The 21826-nt window shown below is 42.8% G+C and overlaps 1 protein-coding gene and 1 long non-coding RNA gene across 2 annotated transcripts in view; one reads left to right on the forward strand and one right to left on the reverse strand.

The window, feature by feature from the left end:
- LOC138798614 (uncharacterized) overlaps nucleotides 1-21826 on the forward strand; it is an 82575-nt gene that overhangs the window by 30133 nt on the left and 30616 nt on the right. The window lies entirely within an intron of this gene.
- Nucleotides 18686-20624, reverse strand: DDIT4 (DNA damage inducible transcript 4). Its single transcript, XM_069979147.1, has 3 exons — nucleotides 20483-20624; nucleotides 19890-20105; nucleotides 18686-19610 (listed from the first exon to the last, which is right to left on the reverse strand). The coding sequence occupies exons 2-3, from the start codon at nucleotides 20062-20064 to the stop codon at nucleotides 19135-19137; spliced, it is 651 nt and encodes a 216-aa protein (XP_069835248.1). The 5' UTR covers nucleotides 20065-20105; nucleotides 20483-20624; the 3' UTR covers nucleotides 18686-19134.

Consider the following 21826-nt stretch of genomic DNA (forward strand, 5'->3'; position numbering starts at 1 on the left):
GTCTCTCTCTCCTCCCCGGTTCTCGGGCTGGGACCTCAAGAAAATGGCGCCGCCACCCGCCCCATGTACTGTAGCTGTGTACTGCGCATGTCTATGCACATGCGCAGTACACAGTGACGGAGCCTCCAGTGAAGTGAACCAGACGGACTCCGTCGGTTCACTTCAATGATGTGGAGGTGCCGTATAGTGTCTGTGTGTGTGTCGTGAAATGACGTCACACACAGACACTATAAACATGGCAGCCCCCTGTGCAGCAATACATTTTAGAAAAAAATAGTGAAACACTACATTAAAAAAAAAAAAAAAACATCCTACAGACTTATTTATACTTATTACTTTTCATTAAAAAATTATCAAAAATGTGACACTGTCCCTTTAAGGCCCTATTACACGAAACGAATATCATCCGTATTTGGCAACAATCTGCCGACATGAACGATGTCGGCTGATCATTACTGTCGTTTGTCTTTCAACTGTAGAATAAGAGCGGCGGCAGCAGACAGCCACTATCCCCTATAGGCTGCCCGGACGACCAAGCTCCCCTGCACCTTCCCGTAGTCCCCCCGGGACCCCACCAGCTTGCTGCCGACGCATGTAATAGCGACGGCAGCGAGCGGGGAACGAGGCGCAAACAATCGCTGACAGCGCTTGTTTGCTCCTCAACATCGCCCCGTGTAATAGGGGTTTTAGTTACATCAGTCTATTGATCATCTGCACCAGTCACATTCTTTAGCAGACCGTCATCATTGTCTTTATGTGAAAGGCACCAGCTTCTTTATAAATAGACAGATGTGTGGTTCTGACTCTGCGTTGTTAGTTTCTAGGTGGAGATAGGGTTGGGTGTGACATGTCTTAGACAATTATTATTAGTTCATCATCTTTATTCGGTTTTTCCAGACAAAGCAAGAAAATTATTCAAAAGGAACGGGAAAAGACTGAAGTATATTTTTCCTTACTGCTGGACTCCTGTCTGACATTGGCTCAAAATTGTCGTAAAAAGCTGTGGGCAAAACACAGGCAAAAACAAAATAGGGGGGAAATTTATCAAACTGGTGTAAAGTAGAATTTTTTTAGTTGCCCCTAGCAACCAATCAGATTGCACCTTTAATTTTCAAAAGAGTCTGTGAGAAATGAAAGGTGGAATCTGATTGGTTGCTAGGGGCAACTGAGCCAATTCTGCTATACAACAGTTTGATAAATCTACCCCTATGTCTTTTGATGCAGAAACCATGGCGATTTAGACAAACAACAGGTGGTTTCACCTTAAGGGTACAAACACACACACCGGATCCGCAGCGTATTTCATGCTGCAAATTTGCATCGAAATCTACTGTGGATCCCTTGCCAGACATTTATAATGAGAATACATACATATTGACATCCTACTACGAGTATGGAAGTGACCGCCCCCTTAACCCCCTGCCGGACGGAGCATACCTTACCTTCTCCGCACTTCGCCTTGCTTCAGGGGTTCCCGGCTGGACGTCCCGCTCAGCCAATCAGTGCGCTGCCCCGCCACTGGTGGGAATATCAAAATGGTTATTTTTGGCTATTAGATAATCTTTACATACCCTCTAATATAATACTGTTGTATGAAAACTAAAATTGCAGAATAAACAATGAAAATATATTTCTGGTTAAAATTAAATTAGTAAAATTCATCAGTAATCTGTTCAGGTGATAGCATCATAAATGGGAATAAAATCATGAACATCTTATATGGAGCCCCATATAAAGTGGGACAGTGGTCTGTGAATTGGGGGGGGGGAGCACTGTAGTCGCTCAGGTTTTCTACTTGAACTTGGAAGATTGAGAGCTGATAGTTGTTTGCAAGTAAACAATTCTGGATGTAAACTGTATATTGATATAGTAACTTCTGCAATGTGCTGTGTATGTAGAAACCTTCAGAGCTATATGCTCAGGACATAAAATCCACTGCTTCACTGCTTGAACATGGATCTGTTCCAAGGCAATTGAGAACTGACATTAATCCATTTTGTTATGATACAAAAGAATGTAGAGTTGCATCAGTGTGTTTGTCACAGATCCAGCTGGCCTGAGCTCTCATATTGAAATAATCCCTCTTGATGCTATATATAGTGACTATAGAGACAGGTTTATTCTAATATACCAATTACCTTATACCCTGCTGTGGACTATTACAAGTGCCTAGAATTTGAACATTCAGATGGTATTGTTCTTGTACCATATCAGCTGCACATTTGTTAGTATGTATACAGTACCATACTCAGTATACATTATCTGTGTAGTGTCTCTTTTTGATAGATCTATAGTTAGGAATGTTGGGTGGCAACCAATATGGCTGCCACTAGAACTCCTACAGTCACCTAATCTGGAATTGGTGAAAATGGGCCTTACATATGAGTGCCAAAGAGAGAGTAAGGGCCCGTTCACACTACAGGTTCCGCCAGGAATGTCAATTCTTTGAACGTAGGGCGGAGGCACATGAGCCCTCCCATTCAAAGACATAGCAGGAGGGATCCATTGTGGAGATTAAGGATGGAGGTTCCTGGCGGAAACTCTGTGCCGAATCCAAAGTGTAAACAGGCCCTAAAGGTGACATGAGGTGTCTTATTCTCCATTCATATGCTGGCCTCCGCTGCTGTCGATATCCTGCTAAACCCATTCCCCGGATTGTACTTGTTTTGAAAATTCTGCATGCTGTAAAAAAACATTAAACATATTTAACCTAAATCAGACAGTGAGCGGCCCCTATGCCTACCAATGCCAGGGCTGAATGTTAGTCCCACTCTGGCCCTGGTGATAGATGTGAATAGGAACTAATCTGCAATAACCTGGCATAGCCAATGTGCAGGGCAAGGGCACCTCTGATTTTCCACAGATTCTAAGCTCTTGTGAGCAGAGCCCTCACTCCTCATGTTTGAGATGATGGTTAGACGTGTACGTCTGTATTGTCTGATTTTATCTATTTACAGAATTGTAAAGTGCTGCAGATCATGTTGGGGCTATATAAATAAAATAATAATAATAATAATAATTATTATTATTATTATTATTATTATTATTATTATTATTATTATTATTGTCTGCCAAACTGTTCATTGGCAGGGGGTACCAGGTGTCAACTCCCTCCTCTCAGATTTGATGGCCTATGCTAGACCGTCAGAAAATAAAAAGTCCTGGGAACCAACAGAGATATTCTGTTGCTTCAGTATTCAGAATTAATGTCACCATTACTCAGCACATTAATCTGAAGTATGCAGAATGTCTATTCAGTAGTTTTAAAGCAGAAATCAATCTGACAAGTAGATGAGGTCCTATTTCATACTTATAAAGAATATATGAAACGTGCCCCTGGTCCACACACATACATCCTGTTACAGAAATGATGCAACACGGATAGCACGTTTACTCAGCATGACTCAGGCCCACAGACATCATTCTGGTGAATATTTTTATAGCATGAGATTGTGAAATGAATTGAAAGAGTTTCTTTAAAGATGAAATTGTCAATCAGACATCTCATAGAGATCAAAGCAGTAGATAGGATTCTCAACAAGAGAATGGATGCATGATCCTATATAGCATTATTATTATAGTGCTGCTGTCCATGCAGTAAAGTCATAATCCAAAGTTGTAGTCCTTAGCCACTAGTATGATATCAGTGAAGTAAAATTCATAGAAAAGAAAACACTTTCTATTTTACACATATAGTAACCCTCTTTAAATTTTCAGTTCACCTTAAAGTCCGGCGCAAATTTTTTATTAAAGTATTGTATTGCCCCCCAAAAGTTATACAAATCACCAATATACACTTATTACGGGAAATGCTTATAAAGTGATTTTTTTTTCCTGCACGTACTACTGCATCAAGGCTTCACTTCCTGGATAACACGGTGATGTCACTTCCTGGATAAAATGGTGATGTCACGACCCGACTCCCAGAGCTGTGCGGGCTGTGGCTGCTGGAGAGGATGATGGCAGGGGGACACTGAGAGACACAGGGCACTGGAGGGACACTGAGCATCCCTCTGCCATCATCCTCTCCAGCAGCCACAGCCCGCACAGCTCTGGGAGTCGGGTTGTGACATCACCATGTTATCCAGGAAGTGAAGCCTTGATGCAATGGAAAAAAAAGCACTTTATGTGCATTTCCCGTAATAAGTGTATATTGGTGATTTGTATAACTTTTGGAGGGCAATACAATACTTTAATAAAGATTTTCGCTGGACTTCTCCTTTAAGAAATTTCATAACTTCAATTCTTCTTCTTCCTATTCTCTCTTTAACATTAGCAATGTTACATTTATAATAAGCAAGCCTGAGGAGAATCTTACATGACTTGGCTCAGTCCTATAAAACCAGCTGGCTGACATTCGATTGTCAGGTTCAACTGCCTGCAGGCTCGTGATAAAGTAGAAAATTGTAGCTAATTTAGTATTAAAGGAGTTTCCCCAAAATAATAATTTCTCACCCAGTGATATCAGTGGGGATACAATCACTGGGCCAACTGGGCCTAACAGAAGAATGGGAGACCTGAACGCCCATGTGTGAAATCCAGCTAAAAGCATAGATATCATAGAGGCAGATGATGTTCCTGCTATGGGGCCCCCAGAGAGAGGGGGGCCAGCCTAGGTTTGCTGCAGTCCTTATTTTAATGAATGGTCAGGGGCTGCAGGGTTCCCTTCTACTTTATTAGCAAACAAAAAAAATCAGCAACTGACCCAAGGCACATGGAAAGGAGACAGGAGGCTATTATAAGTCTTCCTACTGCACGTTGATACAGTGTGATGGTATATACTTGCACCAGGAGGGGGCTCCATTTTGATATATCATAAAGCCCGTCTCCTCTATATAAGCCTCTACTGATGCCTCCTCTTTAAACTCTTTGGTTAGTTAAAATGTGAACTATTCTGTATTGTCACCATGCTGAACGCTGTATGTATTTTCAGTAAGCCCAGGTCCTCTCATTCTGCTACTGCTATGTATACAATAGAGAATACATTGTGGCAGAGGAGAGAACTATACGTTTTATTTTAATAAACAACGCATTAATGATTTGTACCTATTGGTATGTCACCTATTGACTTCTAATGTGGACATACTGTACTATCGGTGACACATTGTAATGATACTGCATACAGTTCTCATATTAGGTTCCTTGTTCTTTGCATTCTGTATGATAGGAGTGAAATACAACTATCACTATGATAATATTGTTATAACAATGTTGGGATTAAGTCTGAAGAACAGGATTTTCAGGTAATTCTGTTTATGTTTTGCTTTTAGAATATTATTTGACATAGATGTGTGGCTACATTGCTACATGTGTATATACTGTATACTGTAATATGTGTGTGTGTTATGACATTAACACTTGGGGCTTGGCTTGACTCAATAAATAAAGAATAGTGACAAATAGACAGTGCCCCAGATAGTAATAAAACCCCACACAATAATTATATACCTCTTTGTTCCCCTGAGTAATAGTGAAACAAACACACTAATAGTGCCCCTCTTCTGTGTCTGCTTACCGTATGCATATAGTGCTCCCAACACAGTGAACAATCCCCCTTTAAGGGAATCTTTCAGCTGTAATTCCCATTCCAGCTGACACTGCTAGATAGCTATGAGGTCAAGGAGAAACATGGTACCTTTCATATATCTGTTTGTGCCTCCATAACATAGAAAATCCTTTCATTCTCTTGTCAAAAGCCAAAGAGGTTTTCCTGAGCTTCAGAAATACTGCAATTTGGAATGTCTCCTAGCTCCCTCACCCTGTCTGATTGACACCTCGAAGCTGACTCCCAAGCAGGGTCAGGTATGGAAGGAGAAAGTAAGGTCCTATTAGACAAAGCGATATTTAACGATAAACGATTGCAAACAAGAGCTACCTGAAACGTCCACCATATTACACAGAACAATAGTCCTTAGTTACGATCCTGTTTGACTATGGTCATTTACTCCATTGCCCGCATTTACACGAAATGATTATAGTTTAAATTCAAACTATATAACAATTTTTCGCATGATAAACGTTCCATGTAATAGGGCCTTAAGGTGTCACAGCTTGTTGTACTTGTGAAAGCCCCTTTGTACTATAGAATTTTTGATAAAATAAGTATGGAATGATCTTTGCTTAGGTCAGTGTTGATTGTACAGCTGAACGGCAGCGGGGTGGGAAGACTTCTGGTAGTACTCCTTCTCGCACTTAAGGTGAAGCAGTCGGTCACTGACAGTACTACCCAGTGCTTGGAGGAAGAGACAAATATATGAAAGGTACGATGTGTGTCATTGACATAACAGCTATGTAACAGTATCAGCAGTTTGGAATGTGAATTACAGCTGATAGATTTCATTTAATTCTCTGCAGACACTAATCCTGCCCCTTTACTGCTACTACACAGTAATAGTGTCCTACACAAAGCTAAGGTCCCCCCCATAGAACTGTAACCTCACCAATTTGCCAATGCAAACACCTGAAAATGTGGCATAGACAAATCGACAATTTTTAAACATATTGGGGGGAGATTTATCAAACATGATTTAAAGTGAAACTGGCTCTGTTTCCTTAGCAACCAATCAGATTTCACCTTTCATTTTCCAAAGTCTGTGAGGAATGAAAGGTGGAATCTGATTGGTTGCTAGGGGCAACTGAGCCAGTTTCACTTTACGCCATGTTTGATAAATCTTCCCCAATTAGGCAGAAAAATATGCTTTTTTATGCTAGAAAACTGGCATTCAAGGCTTGATAAAATTTCCCCCTATATGTTTTTTTCCCCCTTCCACTAAGCTGAGTGATTCCATCCATTTGCTTTTTGGCACGTGGACACCACCATTTAAAACCTTTGACATGTTGCCGTGACACATCAGAGCTTTTTTAAGAGGCAGGGTAAAATTTATTTTCTTTAAAGTGAATGTACCAATTCACTTACAAAAATTTTTCTTAACACTACCTTGCTGACGCTGATCGCGAAAACCAGGCAGCATTTTGAAAAAAAGATCACGCCATTGACATCTTCGAGCCACCACTGACGAGGAAGTGTAAAACAAATTTAAAAATTCAGTTAGCAAATTGGTACATTCACTTTAATTTATTACACCCATTCCCTTATTTATAACCTCCTCTTTCATATTTCTACAATACATTTTCTTTTTTTAAACCTTTTTCGCTGGTTGTTCTCCGGACAGCTTGACCTGGTGTTTTTTATGCATGAACTGATGTGTTTAACTAAAGATCTCTGACTGCACCGTTCAGCAGAATATGTTGGCACCATATGAATACAAACATAATAATAGAACTGTAATAAAATGTCAAACACCAGATTTGATTTGCTTACAAGGCAACCCAGTCTAGTGACCATAGTCAGGAAGACATGTTACAGAAGTGGAAATGATTTGTTCATGCTCGGGAACTTTTGTACCTTGCCTTGCCTATTCCTTTTGCTTTGACATACAAGAGGAAACTCGACATCCTTAGCTGGTGTATATTTTAATATAGGAAAGAGCTTGTCCACCAAATTATGGAGTCACTTTTGGATCATGACTAAGCTTTATACACTAGTGGAAAAATACAAAGATCTTCACTTCAAAGAATCCAAATGTCTTTTATATTCCACTGTATTATATGACCACCTACACACTGAGGGGTGGGGGGACATTTATTAAGATTGGTGCCGGTCTTAGGGCGGTATTAAACGGGACGATGGGGGCCCGATAATACCTGTAAACGAGCAGCGATCTGCTAGATCGTCGCTCGCTTACTGGGCCTATTACACGGCCCGATAATCGTTTAACAAGGGCTGCAGGGACATCGTTACCGATGTTCTTGCAGCCCTTGTTTAAACTACATACATTACCTATCCACATTCCAGGGCTGCTGCTGCGGTCCGCTTCTCCACAGGTCCCGCGCACTCTTCAGAGTGGCCTGTCAGCTGACAAGCCACTCAGCCACTTACAGGCCGGGACCGCAACGGCCTGTGATTGGCCGGGCGGCCTGTCAGCTGACAGACCACTCTGCAGCTAGAGCACGCAGGACCTGGGGAGAAGAAGACCGCAGCAGCAGCCCTGGAACGTGGATAGGTAATGTACATTGTCAGTTGCCGGCCGCACACCGCTATTACACGTAGCGGTGCGCAGTCGGCGCCCAACGAAAATAGGTCCAAACCTATATCAACGATCAGCCGATGATCGTTGTCATCGGCTGATCGTTGTATTTATTACATGGAGCGATAATCGGCCGAATCAGGCCGATTCGGCCGATTATCGCTCCTTGTAATAGTACCCTTAAAGTGTCACTGTCGTTATAACTTTAAGAATCTAAATCAACAGTATATGTGATATAAAGCAAGCTTGCAATTTACATTCTTTTTTTTTTTTTTTTTTAGTTATCATGGAAAACACAGTACCTCCTGTTTTCTGTTATTGTTCTCAAATAGTCAGAAAAAAGGAGGTCCCATGTTTCCCAGGTCATCTGAGCACTCACAGAGAGAAGGCAGTCATGTGATTGATGGACATATTGAGACGTAACTCTCTGTACTGTCCGGAATTCCTGGGTTTTGTCTGTTTTTCTCCACCAGCACAAGTCAGAAAATCTGCCTTCAGGAGACTGGACCTGGATTTCTGGTAAGTTCAGCTTCATTTTACAGCATGATAACGACAACAAAATAATGAATGTATATTGTAAACTTGCTTTATATCACATCTACTGTTGATTTTGAAAATTATAACGACAGTGACACATTAAATTAGGCCCCACTCGCTTCCCCCCGGCCGGATTCACTATGAGGCCTCTTAGTAAACCCATCTGTCCCTGCGCCCGACACAACCAATCTACACCTGCTTCCAGCAGGTGTATATTTGTATTATGATTTACGCCTGCTCGCATGATAAATGAGGTGTGGGAGGAGGCACATTAGGCAAGCTGGGCATACGGTAGCCATACTGGGCGAACCTGCACCTTCTCCCTGGCGTATGCCAAGGGCGCAACATTGATAAATGTCCGCCAAGGTGTTCTTATTTAGTAAGATGGTCAAGGTGGTTTCCTGCCGCTCACATCAATAGGAAAAAAAGATATAGTAAAAACATGTGGCATGTGGTAGAAAATAGTATTAGCAACCTTTACAAAACCTATTTCTCTGACCCAGTTATATACAGATGGGGCCCAAGAAAACACACCCCTTCACTACTTGCCATTTCTTGACAGCTTTTATAATTGCAAAAAATTAATATAAAACAATGTCGCCATACAATGGATAAATAATACCTCTACATCATGTTTAAATTAGATGATCCTATATTCCTCACAGAAGTCTTCCATTCCATGTCTAAATAAAACTACTGTTAAGCCCTATTCTCAAGATCACAGGGGGTCCCAGAAGTTAGACCACCTGTGATCCAATGTGATCCAACATTTATCCCCTATTATCCCATAATACCCCTTTCAATAATACTTCTATAAAGTGTCAACCTAAAGATCATTACAGAGCAGCAGATGGGAAGGACTGTGATGTAACAGCAGTACGGTTCCCTCTATATGGTGGCTACACCGCTCAGTCTACAGGAACTAGTAAATGTTGCTCCTGTGGGCTGTATTTTGGAGAGGCCCGGCAAAATGGCAGCCGTTGTTAGGTTTGTCACCCCCTAAAAACAACTGTACCATTTGCTAGTCTTGTAGAATTTTGTGACATTTTAGTTTTATAAGATTTGGAAAACAAGATCACATGTGTTTCAAATTCCATAGTCCATTATTAGAGAAATGCAGCATAACAAAAACAACATGGATCAGATTATATGAGCAATGATTCACAGGCAGAGTTTGGCCAACAGTTTAGATTGCAACATCCACATCTCCACTTTTAACTTCCTGGAATATCAATGGACACTTTGGAAAGGATAAAGTGTTGGATGTGGCCTTTCACTGGGATAGAGCTACTCTCACTTGCCTAATACTGCACTTGTGTTACGAAAAAACTGCATATGTGCTTTTGTTTGTGAACCATGTGATGATGCTTGTGTCTGCTATATGATCTTACCATAAACTTACATTAGTAACCCAACCATCTGCTGTCATCTGTCAGTGCTTAGGTCAAGGCTCATTCAGCAGTGTTTGTACAAATGTTGGGAACTAAATACCTTGGGTCACGTCTTTGCTTAGGGAATGGAAAAGATCCAGTAGCAATCTTAAGGCTCACGAGGAAGGCCAAAAGGAACTTCAGAAACTCTAGATGTTCTAAGTGGAATTCTATACTTAGGCAGGGCCATTTAACAACATAGTGTTAATAGCTGGTATGTGGTTGCTATAGGATACAGCACAATGATGTCTGCAAAGCATCACTAATGGAACGTCTAAGGAGAAACATTGCCTTCACTGATATAGCGATAGTAGTGTATAAAGACCACTACTGTATAGAAAAGCATATCTATGTATTGCATTACTGGATATAGTGGTTTTGTCTGTAGCACATATGCATCCATCACACATCGGGCCCTATTACACGCTCTGTGTAATAGAGACAACAATCAGCCAATGAAACTTTCATTGGCTGATCGTTTCTTTAGGCCCAGACCTAAAATCATTGGCTGCCAACCGTGCATCGCTACGTGTAATAGTGATGCACGGCTGACATCTGGCGATAGCCCAGTTAATACTTCACCTTTCCACGTTCCCGGTCCTCTCCTGTGCTCTGTATGAGTCCTGACACCACGTGCTGTGGCTTCAGAGTGGTCTGAGCTGATCGCCCTGGCTAGTGATTGGCTGAGTGGCCTGTCAGCTCATAAAGGCCGCTCTGACGCTGCAGCACGTGGTGAAGGGACATACATACAGAGCACAGGAGAAGACCGGGAGCATGGAAAGGTGAAGTATTAACTGTTTGGGCCTTCGCCAACGATGTCCGTGCAGCCCTTGCTAAACAATTATTGGGCTGTGTAATAGGCCCAGTAAACGAGCGCCGATTTACCAGATCTGCGCTTATTTACTATATTGATTGGGCCTTCATCGCCTGTCTAATAGGACCCATACACAGGAGGCTATGCTACTCAGTTGCAATGCTTTTACCACATGCAAGTTTAAAATACCTCATTGTGTAATTTATAAGCATTTACAGATGAATTGTTAGCATTTATCAGTTGCAAGATATGAAACCAAAAGGTCTTCAGAGTATAGTTAAGTGACTACCATACAGAATACCCCGCAACTTGTGCAACTATCCAACAATATCCTGCAATTTTTAAAAAAATGCTATTGACAATTACTGCTATGATAAATTCAATGGGTATGAAAGGATTATTAACTAAAGGATGGTTCATACAAACAGCTCGTCCTAAAGAACATTCTGTGAAGCAATGGAACACTCTCTAATTAGTGACTAGCTTTTTTAATGAGGAGTTGACACATACTCTTTGAATGATTGGTTCGCAAATGCTTAGCTATCCTATGTATTACTGAGGCTAGGTTGTAGCTGCTAATTACATTTGCACTGATATGAAACATGCTGTACAGTTCTATTTATCTATCTATGTATGTATTTTAGTAATGCAGTGGAAATGCTAATATCATATGGTGATCAAGTCAAAAAGATTCTGATAGCTAGAAATGAATGTACTGTATACATGAAGCCTCCTCACACCATATTATATCCTCCCACTGAAGTGAAAGGGATTGCCCCAAGATTCAAGCAAAGGGGATAACTAGCTGACGGTGGGACCCAACTCATCACAAGAATACAGGCACTCACTTGCACCCTAGCATGATTGCACGTGCACCCAGCAGTCCAATTATTCTATATAGAGCAATGGCCAACATTGCCAAATTCATGAAAGAAATTACCTTTGTTCTTGTCATCAGTTGGGGTTCCAGTGGTCTCACCTCCACCGATCAGCTAGGTATCACCTATGTTGGGACAACTCATAAAAACTTGCACAAAATAAAAGAGGCATTACCCATATCCTTTAAAATTCAGCCTTTTTCCCAAAGTCAGTCTGAAAATGGTTGACCAGGGTTAGAAAAGCTTACATTTCAATGAGCTCCAGTACCACACAAACATGGCTTGTAGCTTTATTTTACGATATGCAACATACTTTGTATAGGTTCTTTTTTCTCATAGGCTCTCAAAGCAGCAAAATAAAAACTGCAACAAAATGCCTGTAATATAATTATTAAAAAAAAAACATTTTTATTTTTATTTTACAAGCACTTGAATGTTTTCAGTGAAGAAGCACTTCAGTTATGATTAAACTGGTTGCAATGGGTGATACCTCAGGTTCTTGCTTTCCCTTGTTCTAGCAGACCCCAATACATTTCCAAGCCATTCATATTGCCGACCATCAATGTAATGGGGTAATAGTTAGGCCTTATTCACACATCCCGTAATTTACGGATCCGTGTTTCGGTATCCGAGTTAGTGCACATTGATGTCTATTGGGCTATTCACAATATCAGTAGATGAAACAGATGAAAATCAATGGCAGAAAAAAAAGGACATGTCCTAGTGCGGACCCAGATTTTTTTACTGATCCTCTCATTGAAATCAATTGTTTACAACATTGCAACATGTATGGCATACGTATTTCCGTATTCCCGTAAAAAAATACGGATGACTCATAGGTCACAAGGTTCTGTTTCTAAGCAACCACAGGCTAACAAGCGATCATGTGACTTATTTTAGGGGTTGGGCAAACTGGTGCTATTTTTTTTTACCTACTCAACTTTTTTAACTTGTATAAAGCAGTCAGTAGTAAAAACGGATTTACGGAAATACGGATGCAATACGAATGTACTACTGATGTCCAATCTGTAATTTTTAGCGGGTAGTTTCAGGACTAGAAAATATTACTGAACGTGTGAATAAGGCCTTAGACAATATTTAAAGACAGCCACATGTTGGATTCCATCATAATAAAGTTCAAATTTTCTCACCGAAATTTCTTCTTTCCATGAGTCCCGAGGCAGCACACAAAGGGTTATCAGTTTCCTCTTTTCCTACTAGGACAGAAGAAAAAACAAAACACCTGATTGAATAATCAGCAGAGACCAATCCACCACAAGCACCTCCTCTAGAAAACCACTATAAGAAGGAGAGAGAGACCACATAACACTGTGTTTGTATGCAGCAATAAGGTATTTAATGGGAGGGTATATTGTGCTGCCTCGGGACTCATGGAAAGAAGAAATTTCGGTGAGAAAATTTGAACTTTCCATTTCGTCCCATCGGCAGCACACAAAGGGATTTAAACAGCAGTGAACAATATAGGGCGGGAAGACATCACCCAGTCGCCAATTCAAGCACCCTTCTGCCGAAGGTCGCCGCCTGGGAAGCTAGCACATCCACACGGTAGTGTTTCATAAAGGTACATGGGCTTGACCACGTCGCCGCACGACATATCTCATCCAAGGATACCTGAGCCAACTCCGCCCACGATGTTGAGGTGGATCTTGTAGAATGGGGCCTGAAACCTTCTGGAGGAAGAAGGTCAGCTGAGGAGTAACTTGAAGCTACTGCACTGCGTATCCATCTTGCCAATGAAGCTTTCGTTGCAGGTTTACCCTTATTCGGGCCCTGAAATTGCACAAACAACGCATCCGATCTTCTAAAGGCGTTGGTTCTGTCCAGGTATACTAATACTGCACGTTTTACATCCAGCAGATGCCATTTCTGTTGTTCTGAGTCAACTGGATCAGGGAAGAAAGAAGGTAGGTATACTTCTTGATTCACATTTTCTGTTGAAGGAACCTTGGGCAGAAAACCTTTGCGAGTTCTCAGAATGAGGTGATCTTGGGAGAAACGGAGGTAAGGTTCTTTGGCTGAAAAGGATTGAATTTCTCCCACCCTTTTCGCAGTGGTAATCGCCACCAGGAACAAGGTTTTCCATGACAAAAAATTTTCTGCCACTTCCGTCAATGGTTCAAAAGGAGGTTTAGTCATGGAGTCCAGTACTAAGGGAAGATCCCACGAAGGAACTGGTTCCCGAATTTGAGGGCGCAATAATCTAGTGGCCCTGAAAAATCTCCTCACTAGTGAATTGTTAGAGAGGATACCTTGAAGAGAGGCATTAATGGCTGAAAAATGTACTTTTAGTGTATTTGTCTTCAGCCCCTTCTGAAATCCTTCTTGAAGAAACTTCAGCACACTGGAGACGGAGGCCGAAGAAACCTCTTTGACTGAACACCAGGCATGGAATTTTCGAAGTATTCTATTATATACCTTGATGGTCGAAGGTCTCCTAGACGCCATCAATACCTCCACAACTTCGTCCGCTAAACCAAGATTCTTCAGATTGTCCCTTTCAGACTCTAGACCGCAAGCTGGAATTTGCCTGGAGCCGGATGGTACAGGCCGTTCTGCAGGAGAAGATCCGGGCGAAGAGGGATTTCCCAACAGCGACCGCTCGAGAGCTTGCACGCGAGAGGAAACCAGGCCCTTCTTGGCCAAAAGGGGAGGATCGCGATGACGGTAGCCTGATCCTCCAGGACCTTGCTGAGTACTTTCGCAATCAGGGGAAAAGGGGGAAAGATATAAATTAGCATCCCCTTCCAGGAGATTGAGAGGCCGTCCAGCCCCTCTGCCTGATCCTGCTTGTAAATTGAGCAGAACCTCTCCACTTGCCTGTTCTGCCTGGTCGCCATGACGTCCATATCTGGGTGTCCCAGAAAAGACGTAATCTGCCTGAAGACTTCTGGATTCAAACTCCATTCTGCTGGATTCACCTGATTTCTGCTCAACCAATCCGCTCTGGAGTTCAGACTGCCTCTGATGTGAACTGCACGTAATTCTTGAAGATGGTCTTCCGCCCAGGTCATCAAGAGGCGACACTCTTCCTCCAAGTGTGGAGACCTCGTCCCTCCCTGCTTGTTCATGTAAAACACTGCAGGGAGGTTGTCGGACTGGATCAAGACCCTGTGATGTAGGACAAGCGGGGAAAAAGACATTAAGGCCAAACGTACTGCCCGTAATTTTCTCCTGTTGGACGAAAACTGAGCCTCTGTTCGAGACCAAGCCTTCTGGACCCAATGATTGCCCAGATGAGCCCCCCAGGCCCGACTGGATGCATCTGTGGTTAGGACCAACTGTGATGACATTAGAAGGGATTTGCCTTCCACCAGCCGCCCTGGATGCAACCACCAAAGTAGGTCCCTCCTGGTTGAGTGAGAAAGAACCATCTTGTTGTCGAGACCCCACGGACGCCTGTTCCATTGAGCAAGAATGTCCTTCTGGAGAGGCCTCATGTGTGCTCTGGACCATGGTACCGCGTCCAAGGATGAGGTCATGAGACCCAGAATTGACATGGCCGCCCTGAACGAGGTTCTCCGCACAGACATCAAGGAGGTGACCTGGGACTTCAACTTCGCTACTCGATCTTCCGACAGACATACTGTCATCCGCGCTGAATCCAGAATGAAACCCAGGAATTGACACGTCTGAGAGGGAACAAGGCAGGATTTTTTGAGGTTTATTATAAACCCATGCTCTTGCAGAAGGTTGATTGTTCTTGACAGATGATGTCTCAGTAGATCTCGTGATGGAGCTTTCAGCATGCAATCGTCGAGATAAGGAACAAAAAAAATGCCCTCGAGTCTTAGGAGGGCAGCTAGGACCACCAGGACTTTGGTAAAAACACGTGGGGCCGAAGATAGGCCGAAGGGAAGGCATGTGAATTGGTAATGCCTTTGATGATGTCCCACTCGAATCGCTATGCGTAGATATTTCCGATGTGCTGGTAAGATCGGGATATGGAGGTACGCATCTTTTAAATTCACGGTGGCCATGAAATCTCCTCCTTGCAGCATGGAAATGACGGACCTTATCGTTTCCATCTTGAACCTTCTCTTTACAATGTAACGGTTCAAAAAGGTAAGATCTACGACGAGCCTCCATAGACCTTCTTTTTTGGGGACCGCAAAAATGCGGGAGTACACCCCTTTTCCGCGTTGATGCCATGGTACTCTTTCCAACGCCCCTTTTTCGATGAAATCCTGAATAAGGGCCATTAGATGAGGTTTCCCTGGATTTATGAAACATGTATCTGGGGGAGTCTGAGCAAGCTCTAGAGAGTAGCCCCTTAGGACCAAAGATCTCACCCAAGAATCGGAAACAGTTCTTTGCCAAACCGATGAAAAACGAGCCAATCTGGCTGATAAGCTATTGCAGAGCTAACATAGTGCTTTGGTTCATTAAGGCTGCATTCACACGTAACAGATCCGTGTGTTTCTCCCTGCGAATTCGCAGCAAGACCAGTTGCGGATCCCTGCCCTGTACACCCTATGGGCAGACAAACTTGCAGCAGGATGGACATCCTGCTGCAAGTTTGTCAGCAGCCCACCCTGATAACCCCCCTCAGGAGCCTATAATTAACATGCTCCGGCTTGCTTCAAGGCTCCCGGTGTCTTCACGCCCCGCTCAGCCAATTAGCACGCTGCGGCAGGGCAGCGCATTGATGGACGTGCTGGGAACCCCCGAAGCAAGCTGGAGCGGGGAGAAGGTGAAGTATGGGCTCCGGCGGCGGGGGGTTAACCGGGGGGGGGGGGTGCGCTGCTGACAAACTTGCAGCGTTATGCACATCACGCTGTGAGTTTGTCAGCAGCCCCCCCTGCATACTGCTGCGAGTTTGTCTGCCTATATGTGTACAGGGCAGGGAGAAACCCGCCCTGTGAATGCAGCCCAAGGCTGCGTTCACACTACGTATATTTCAGTCAGTATATGTATATTTCAGTCAGTATTGCAACCAAAACCAGGAGTGGATTAAAAACACAGAAAGGCTCTGTTCACATAATGATGAAATTGAGTGGATGGCCGCCATTTAATGGCATATTTGTTATTTTAAAACAACGGCTGTTATATTGAAATAATGGCAGTTATTTACTGTTATATGGCGGCCATCCACTCAATTTCAACATTGTGTGAACAGAGCCTTTGTGTTTTTAATACACTCCTGGTTTTGGTTGCAATACTGACTGAAATATACGTAGTGTGAACCCAGCCTAATACTGTAAATTCTCTCTTCTCTAATTGCTATACAGAATGAATATTGAATATATGATAAGACTGCTTAATTAATCTCCCTCCAAATTACAGAGTCGATACCACGTGCAATCTTTTTGAAGATTAGAGATGGGCGACCCTCGAGCACACTCTAGTTTGTCCAAACCTGAGCACGCATCATTTCATTAGGTTGGATGCAGCCTTAGGGAGTCCTGGAATATAAGGCCATGTTCACACAACGTAAAACGGCTGTTGTTGCAGATTGCAGCAACGGCTGTTATCTATTGACCACAGCTGCACTGTATACAGTACAGCCACATAGAAAACTGACATGTTTATTTTGTGTGGCCGCTATTGAATGGATGGTTGCACTTCCCATTGTGTGCTATGCTTATTTGGAGCGCGAACACACCCAAATGTGCCTGCATTCCAATTTAGATAAAGTGATGTTTATCTGGCTGGTATAGCAGTACCGGCTGGGATGAAATTCACAGACAGCGGCCACTCTGTAACAGGGCCGTGTCACTCAATGGCCGCAGTCATACACTGTGAACCATGCCTATGTCTTTATCCATGCCTCCCAGCCAACCTTAGGGCTACATTCAACTTCAGCCACCAGTAATTACTCATCTCTATTAAATAAAAAGATATTATACAATATACACCCCTTCATAATGAAGCCACCCAACTTTGCACCATTCTTGTCGGTACTACTGTGTGTCTATTAGACCCTGAGCAAGTAAGAAATTAACTGTTACCCAAGGTGTCTCATGTACAGAAGTCTCCCAAATTAGATACAACCCGTCACCCCATCCCCCCCCCCATGCCAGGGCCCGATCGACCCCCCCCGGTGGAGACCCTTATACTTACCCCACGCACGAAGTCCTGCTCCTGGACCCGCTACCATTGCAGAGATATCGCCATTGGAAGCCCAGCGCGCAGAGAGAAGAGTCCGGCGCTCAGAGAAAATGAATGGAGCAGTCATTCTCTATAAGCGTCGGACTCCTCTCGGATAAGCGGGCGATATGCTTCTGATGGTGATCTCGGCGAGTCCGGGCAAACATTGATACAGTCTATGGTCGCATCCATGTTTTCCCAGACTCCATCCAATTTCAGCCACCAGTATTCAAATGCTGAACAGTCAGACTCTAAAATGCTCAAGTTACGCTCATCTCTTTAAAATTTGAAATAAGTGAACCTCAAATGCACAGCGTTCAAGGGTCACTTACCTCTATGCATTATATACACCCACACTTCATATTGGACCATTAAAATTCCTTCAAGTAGAAACAAGGACACAGTATTATTTTCTTACGGTTTATTAGAAAAGTAAAAAAAAAAAAAAAAAAAAAAAAAAAGGCACATTGTGTTGATTTTTACTTGAACATCAAGTGTAAATAGATATTTTCGTAAACCTTATTAAAGCAGCATGTCAGAATACAAACAAATGAAATGAATACTAGTGCTTTCCACATACTGTTAACTGCAGTAGAGCTACTTAATAGAACCTCTTTTAGCTGCCAATGAATCAGTAGCGAGGGGGGACAAAAGCCCACACTTGGTCCCAAAAGAAATTTGTACTTTGGGGGTTTTCAGTTTTAACAATTCACCCTCTATAAGAGGTAGAGCTATACCACCTTTAGTGCAGACCAGCTGCTAAAGCATACAGAGGAAAGTAATAAAAAAACAAAACACAAGACAAAGACAATAAAAAAAAAAAAAAAAAATATATATATATATATATTGCAGTACTACCAGTGCACGTAATGCTAAACTTCTATACTTGTGTGCATACCACTGCAAATTTATAGTCACAACTAGGTGCGCTAAACCCCAATGGGGAGGAAAAAAAAAAAAAAGTTAAAGCTTCACCGTGTACATCATCTTTTTGTTATCAGTGCAGAAATCAATGCACAGCAAATGTTGTTCACTAAACTTGGCAGTGGAAGAGTGGACCCATCTGTTGCCAGAAGAGACATAAGTTGGCAGGAGTCTGGTGACACATGGGTTAACAAAACAAAAAAATCCCCATCTAAAATACTGAATGTATAAAAAAAATCCGATACATCAATCACCTTTTTAAAAAGGTGCCCAGTCAGTAATTCTAAAAATACCCCCAATGAACCTTCATGTGATTGCAGTACCCCAGGTTACAGGCATTTTAAGTACATAAAAGTTTAACATTCTTCAATAATAAAATCAGAACTATACAGTTTCCTCTTGAGGACCTTGAACCCAGGGCTAAGTTTCATTGGATGCCCAGGTACTGATGTCATGTTGAAGAGACCCCGAATTCTAGGCCATAACCTAGAGTCCAGTTTAAATAGAATAGTCAGCTGGAAAGTAGGTACTACAGATGGATCAACAGCTAGCTGTGCCACAGTGTGACAGTCCTTGCGATTCTCCACACAGAGATCGATAAGTGCACCCCTGAGTCCACAAGGTTCGCTGTATGCCAAATGCATCAGTTCTTGACCTACATGATATAGAAGATCATCAGGGGGGAGCAGTTGCGAACATCTTAAGGGGTTGATTGTTGCTTTGTCTAGGCTTCTTTGTATCATGTTGAGAAGACTGGGGCACAGTTGCTCTCCTTCAGGGTCAGAGAGAAGCTCAGAGTCTGGTATGGAAAGGTTATCAAAGTCGTCAAAATCTGTAACAGAAGAAAGGGTGCATATTAGACTATAGATATAAAGGGACTCAAACAGATATTAATATTTATTTAATTTATTTATTTATTTTTTTATTTTTAAAGCACCCTTAATTCCAGAGCGCTATACAATAGATAGGGGTAACAAACAAACAATACAAGATCAAGACAGGTTACATGAAGGCAAATGGCAGACTGGTACATGGGGGAAGAGGACCCTGCCTGCGAGGGCTTACAATCTATAAGATTTATGAAGACAAGTAAAATATCAGGAATACCTACCACGTTCAGAGAAGGAGTTGCTGCTGGTTAGGGATTCACAGTCTGAATTGGGCAGACTGGAACATCTTTCAGACAAGTCAACACAGAGCCCATCCCACAGGTCTTTGGGTTCTTCAATGATCGGTGGTGGCAGAACAATAGGAAAAGCATAGAACATACCACCTCTGGCAGGCATGACGGATTCTTAGAGAGAGCTGGTGCAAAAACAAGTAATCACTGCAAAGAGAAAGAACAAAAAAAGTGTCAACTACTGCAGGATGAGATCATTGCATCAGAGCTCCATCTACTTGTACAGGAAGCAGCACAGATCAGCAAACTATTGTAAGGATCTGACTTCTATAGGGATATACACACTTGTCTGCATTCAGCTACCTGAGATTAACAATAGCTTGGGGATCTGCCAGCTTTAGTAATCAGAACCAATGAGACTGACAGGGGATGATGGGAGTTGATGATTTGCAACACCTTGTGGAACAGTGCCATAGTGCTGGTCCCCGAGGTCAGGGTTACAATAGGACCCCATACACACAGAGCGACTAACTAGCTCACACCCCCTGCTAAGTGAACAATCCCCTGGAGAATGGGATACTTACAGTGCTTGGAGTGAGAATTGATGTAGGACGTTTGATAAACCGTAGAAAATGTATAAGTTAAAAAGAATGCTGCTGGACTGTAGATATAAGTGCTAAAACCGTGCGCTGGCAGCTGCTGAGCGCACTAGTGCTAGTTACCATCCCTGGCACTGGCAGCCTCCTGACCTGCACAGCCGCTTATATAGCAGACAGCTCCTAGCCCCGCCCACTCAGCGGAGGCTCGTCTTCCCCAGCACCTTCTATCCCCGCCCACTGCTCCCTTCCCAATGAGAAATCAGCGCACGTTCACAACGTTCTATCCTGCCCGGTTACAGCCACGCCCCCTCCCAGCTGGGACTGAAGTCAGTGTCTGCATTAAAGGGAGAGTGTTTATAGCAGGACAGATAGAGGAGGGGGAGCTGCAGACAAAGGCTTCCAGTCTATCATTTCTGCACTCTGCTCATTTCTCTGCAGCATTGCTTTGTACTCTTGTTTTTCTTTCTTTCAAGACCAAGCCCCCCCCCCCCTCCTCCCCCTGAAGGATTTAGCTGATCAACATGTTGTTTTTCTCATGCATCTAGCCTGCAGCTGCAGCATGTGTCCCATGCACTGGGCACTACAGATACATATGGAACTTTCTGGTGAATGTACAATATATCTGGGCACAATATGCAGGTTATTGGCATCTGTGTGGAGTTTGCAGAACACTCCAACATGCTGCAGTCAGCACTTCATCAGGGTGATGGGTGATTCCTGATCAGATGGCATCAGGACTATTCTATCACTTCTATGTACCAGGTGGTGTACTCCATCACAAGATGCGTTACCTGTCCGTCTGCATGTGTGCACATTGCACTAGATAAGTTGTAAACAAGCTCTGCTTCTTGTGCCTGCATGGGCGCTAGGGTATGCTGGAACTTGTAGTTCTTCAGGTTCAAATAACCACTGAGTTTCTCTGGTTCTAAAAAAAATCCCGACTGAATTGTCAGGGTGTAAAAAAAAAAAAAAAAGCAGAAAGCCAATAGGAATCCTCTTTAGTGATACAGAGTACAGTGTAACAATGTGGCCTATGTAGTACATGCAGTATAGTAACATCAGTGGATACAAAGATCTCAGAGTATTGTGATCCCCATCTATATAATGTCTGGAGTCAGTGCTGGACCATGGGGGAGCACTCTTATTCTTATACACCAGTGTTTACCAGACCTGGGGCTCTTACTACTGAAAGACTACAACTCCCAGCATACCCAAACACTGCTTCACACTCTCTACTCCTAGGCTGAACTGGTCTATGTACACACTAGCTTTATTCCAAGGCTTAAAGGTCTGAGCACACACTCACCCTATTCCTAAGCATATAGGATC

Source organism: Dendropsophus ebraccatus, chromosome 8, assembly GCF_027789765.1.
Source record: "Dendropsophus ebraccatus isolate aDenEbr1 chromosome 8, aDenEbr1.pat, whole genome shotgun sequence".
NCBI classification, from domain to species: domain Eukaryota; kingdom Metazoa; phylum Chordata; class Amphibia; order Anura; family Hylidae; genus Dendropsophus; species Dendropsophus ebraccatus.

Excerpts from the sequence above, each read along its gene's own strand:
- DDIT4 (XM_069979147.1), bottom strand. The coding sequence starts at position 20,064 with ATGCCTGCCAGAGGTGGTATGTTCTATGCTTTTCCTATTGTTCTGCCA. Across the intron at positions 19,611-19,889 it reads CAACTCCTTCTCTGAACGTG|ATTTTGACGACTTTGATAAC; the intron begins GTAGGTATTCCT and ends CTTCTGTTACAG.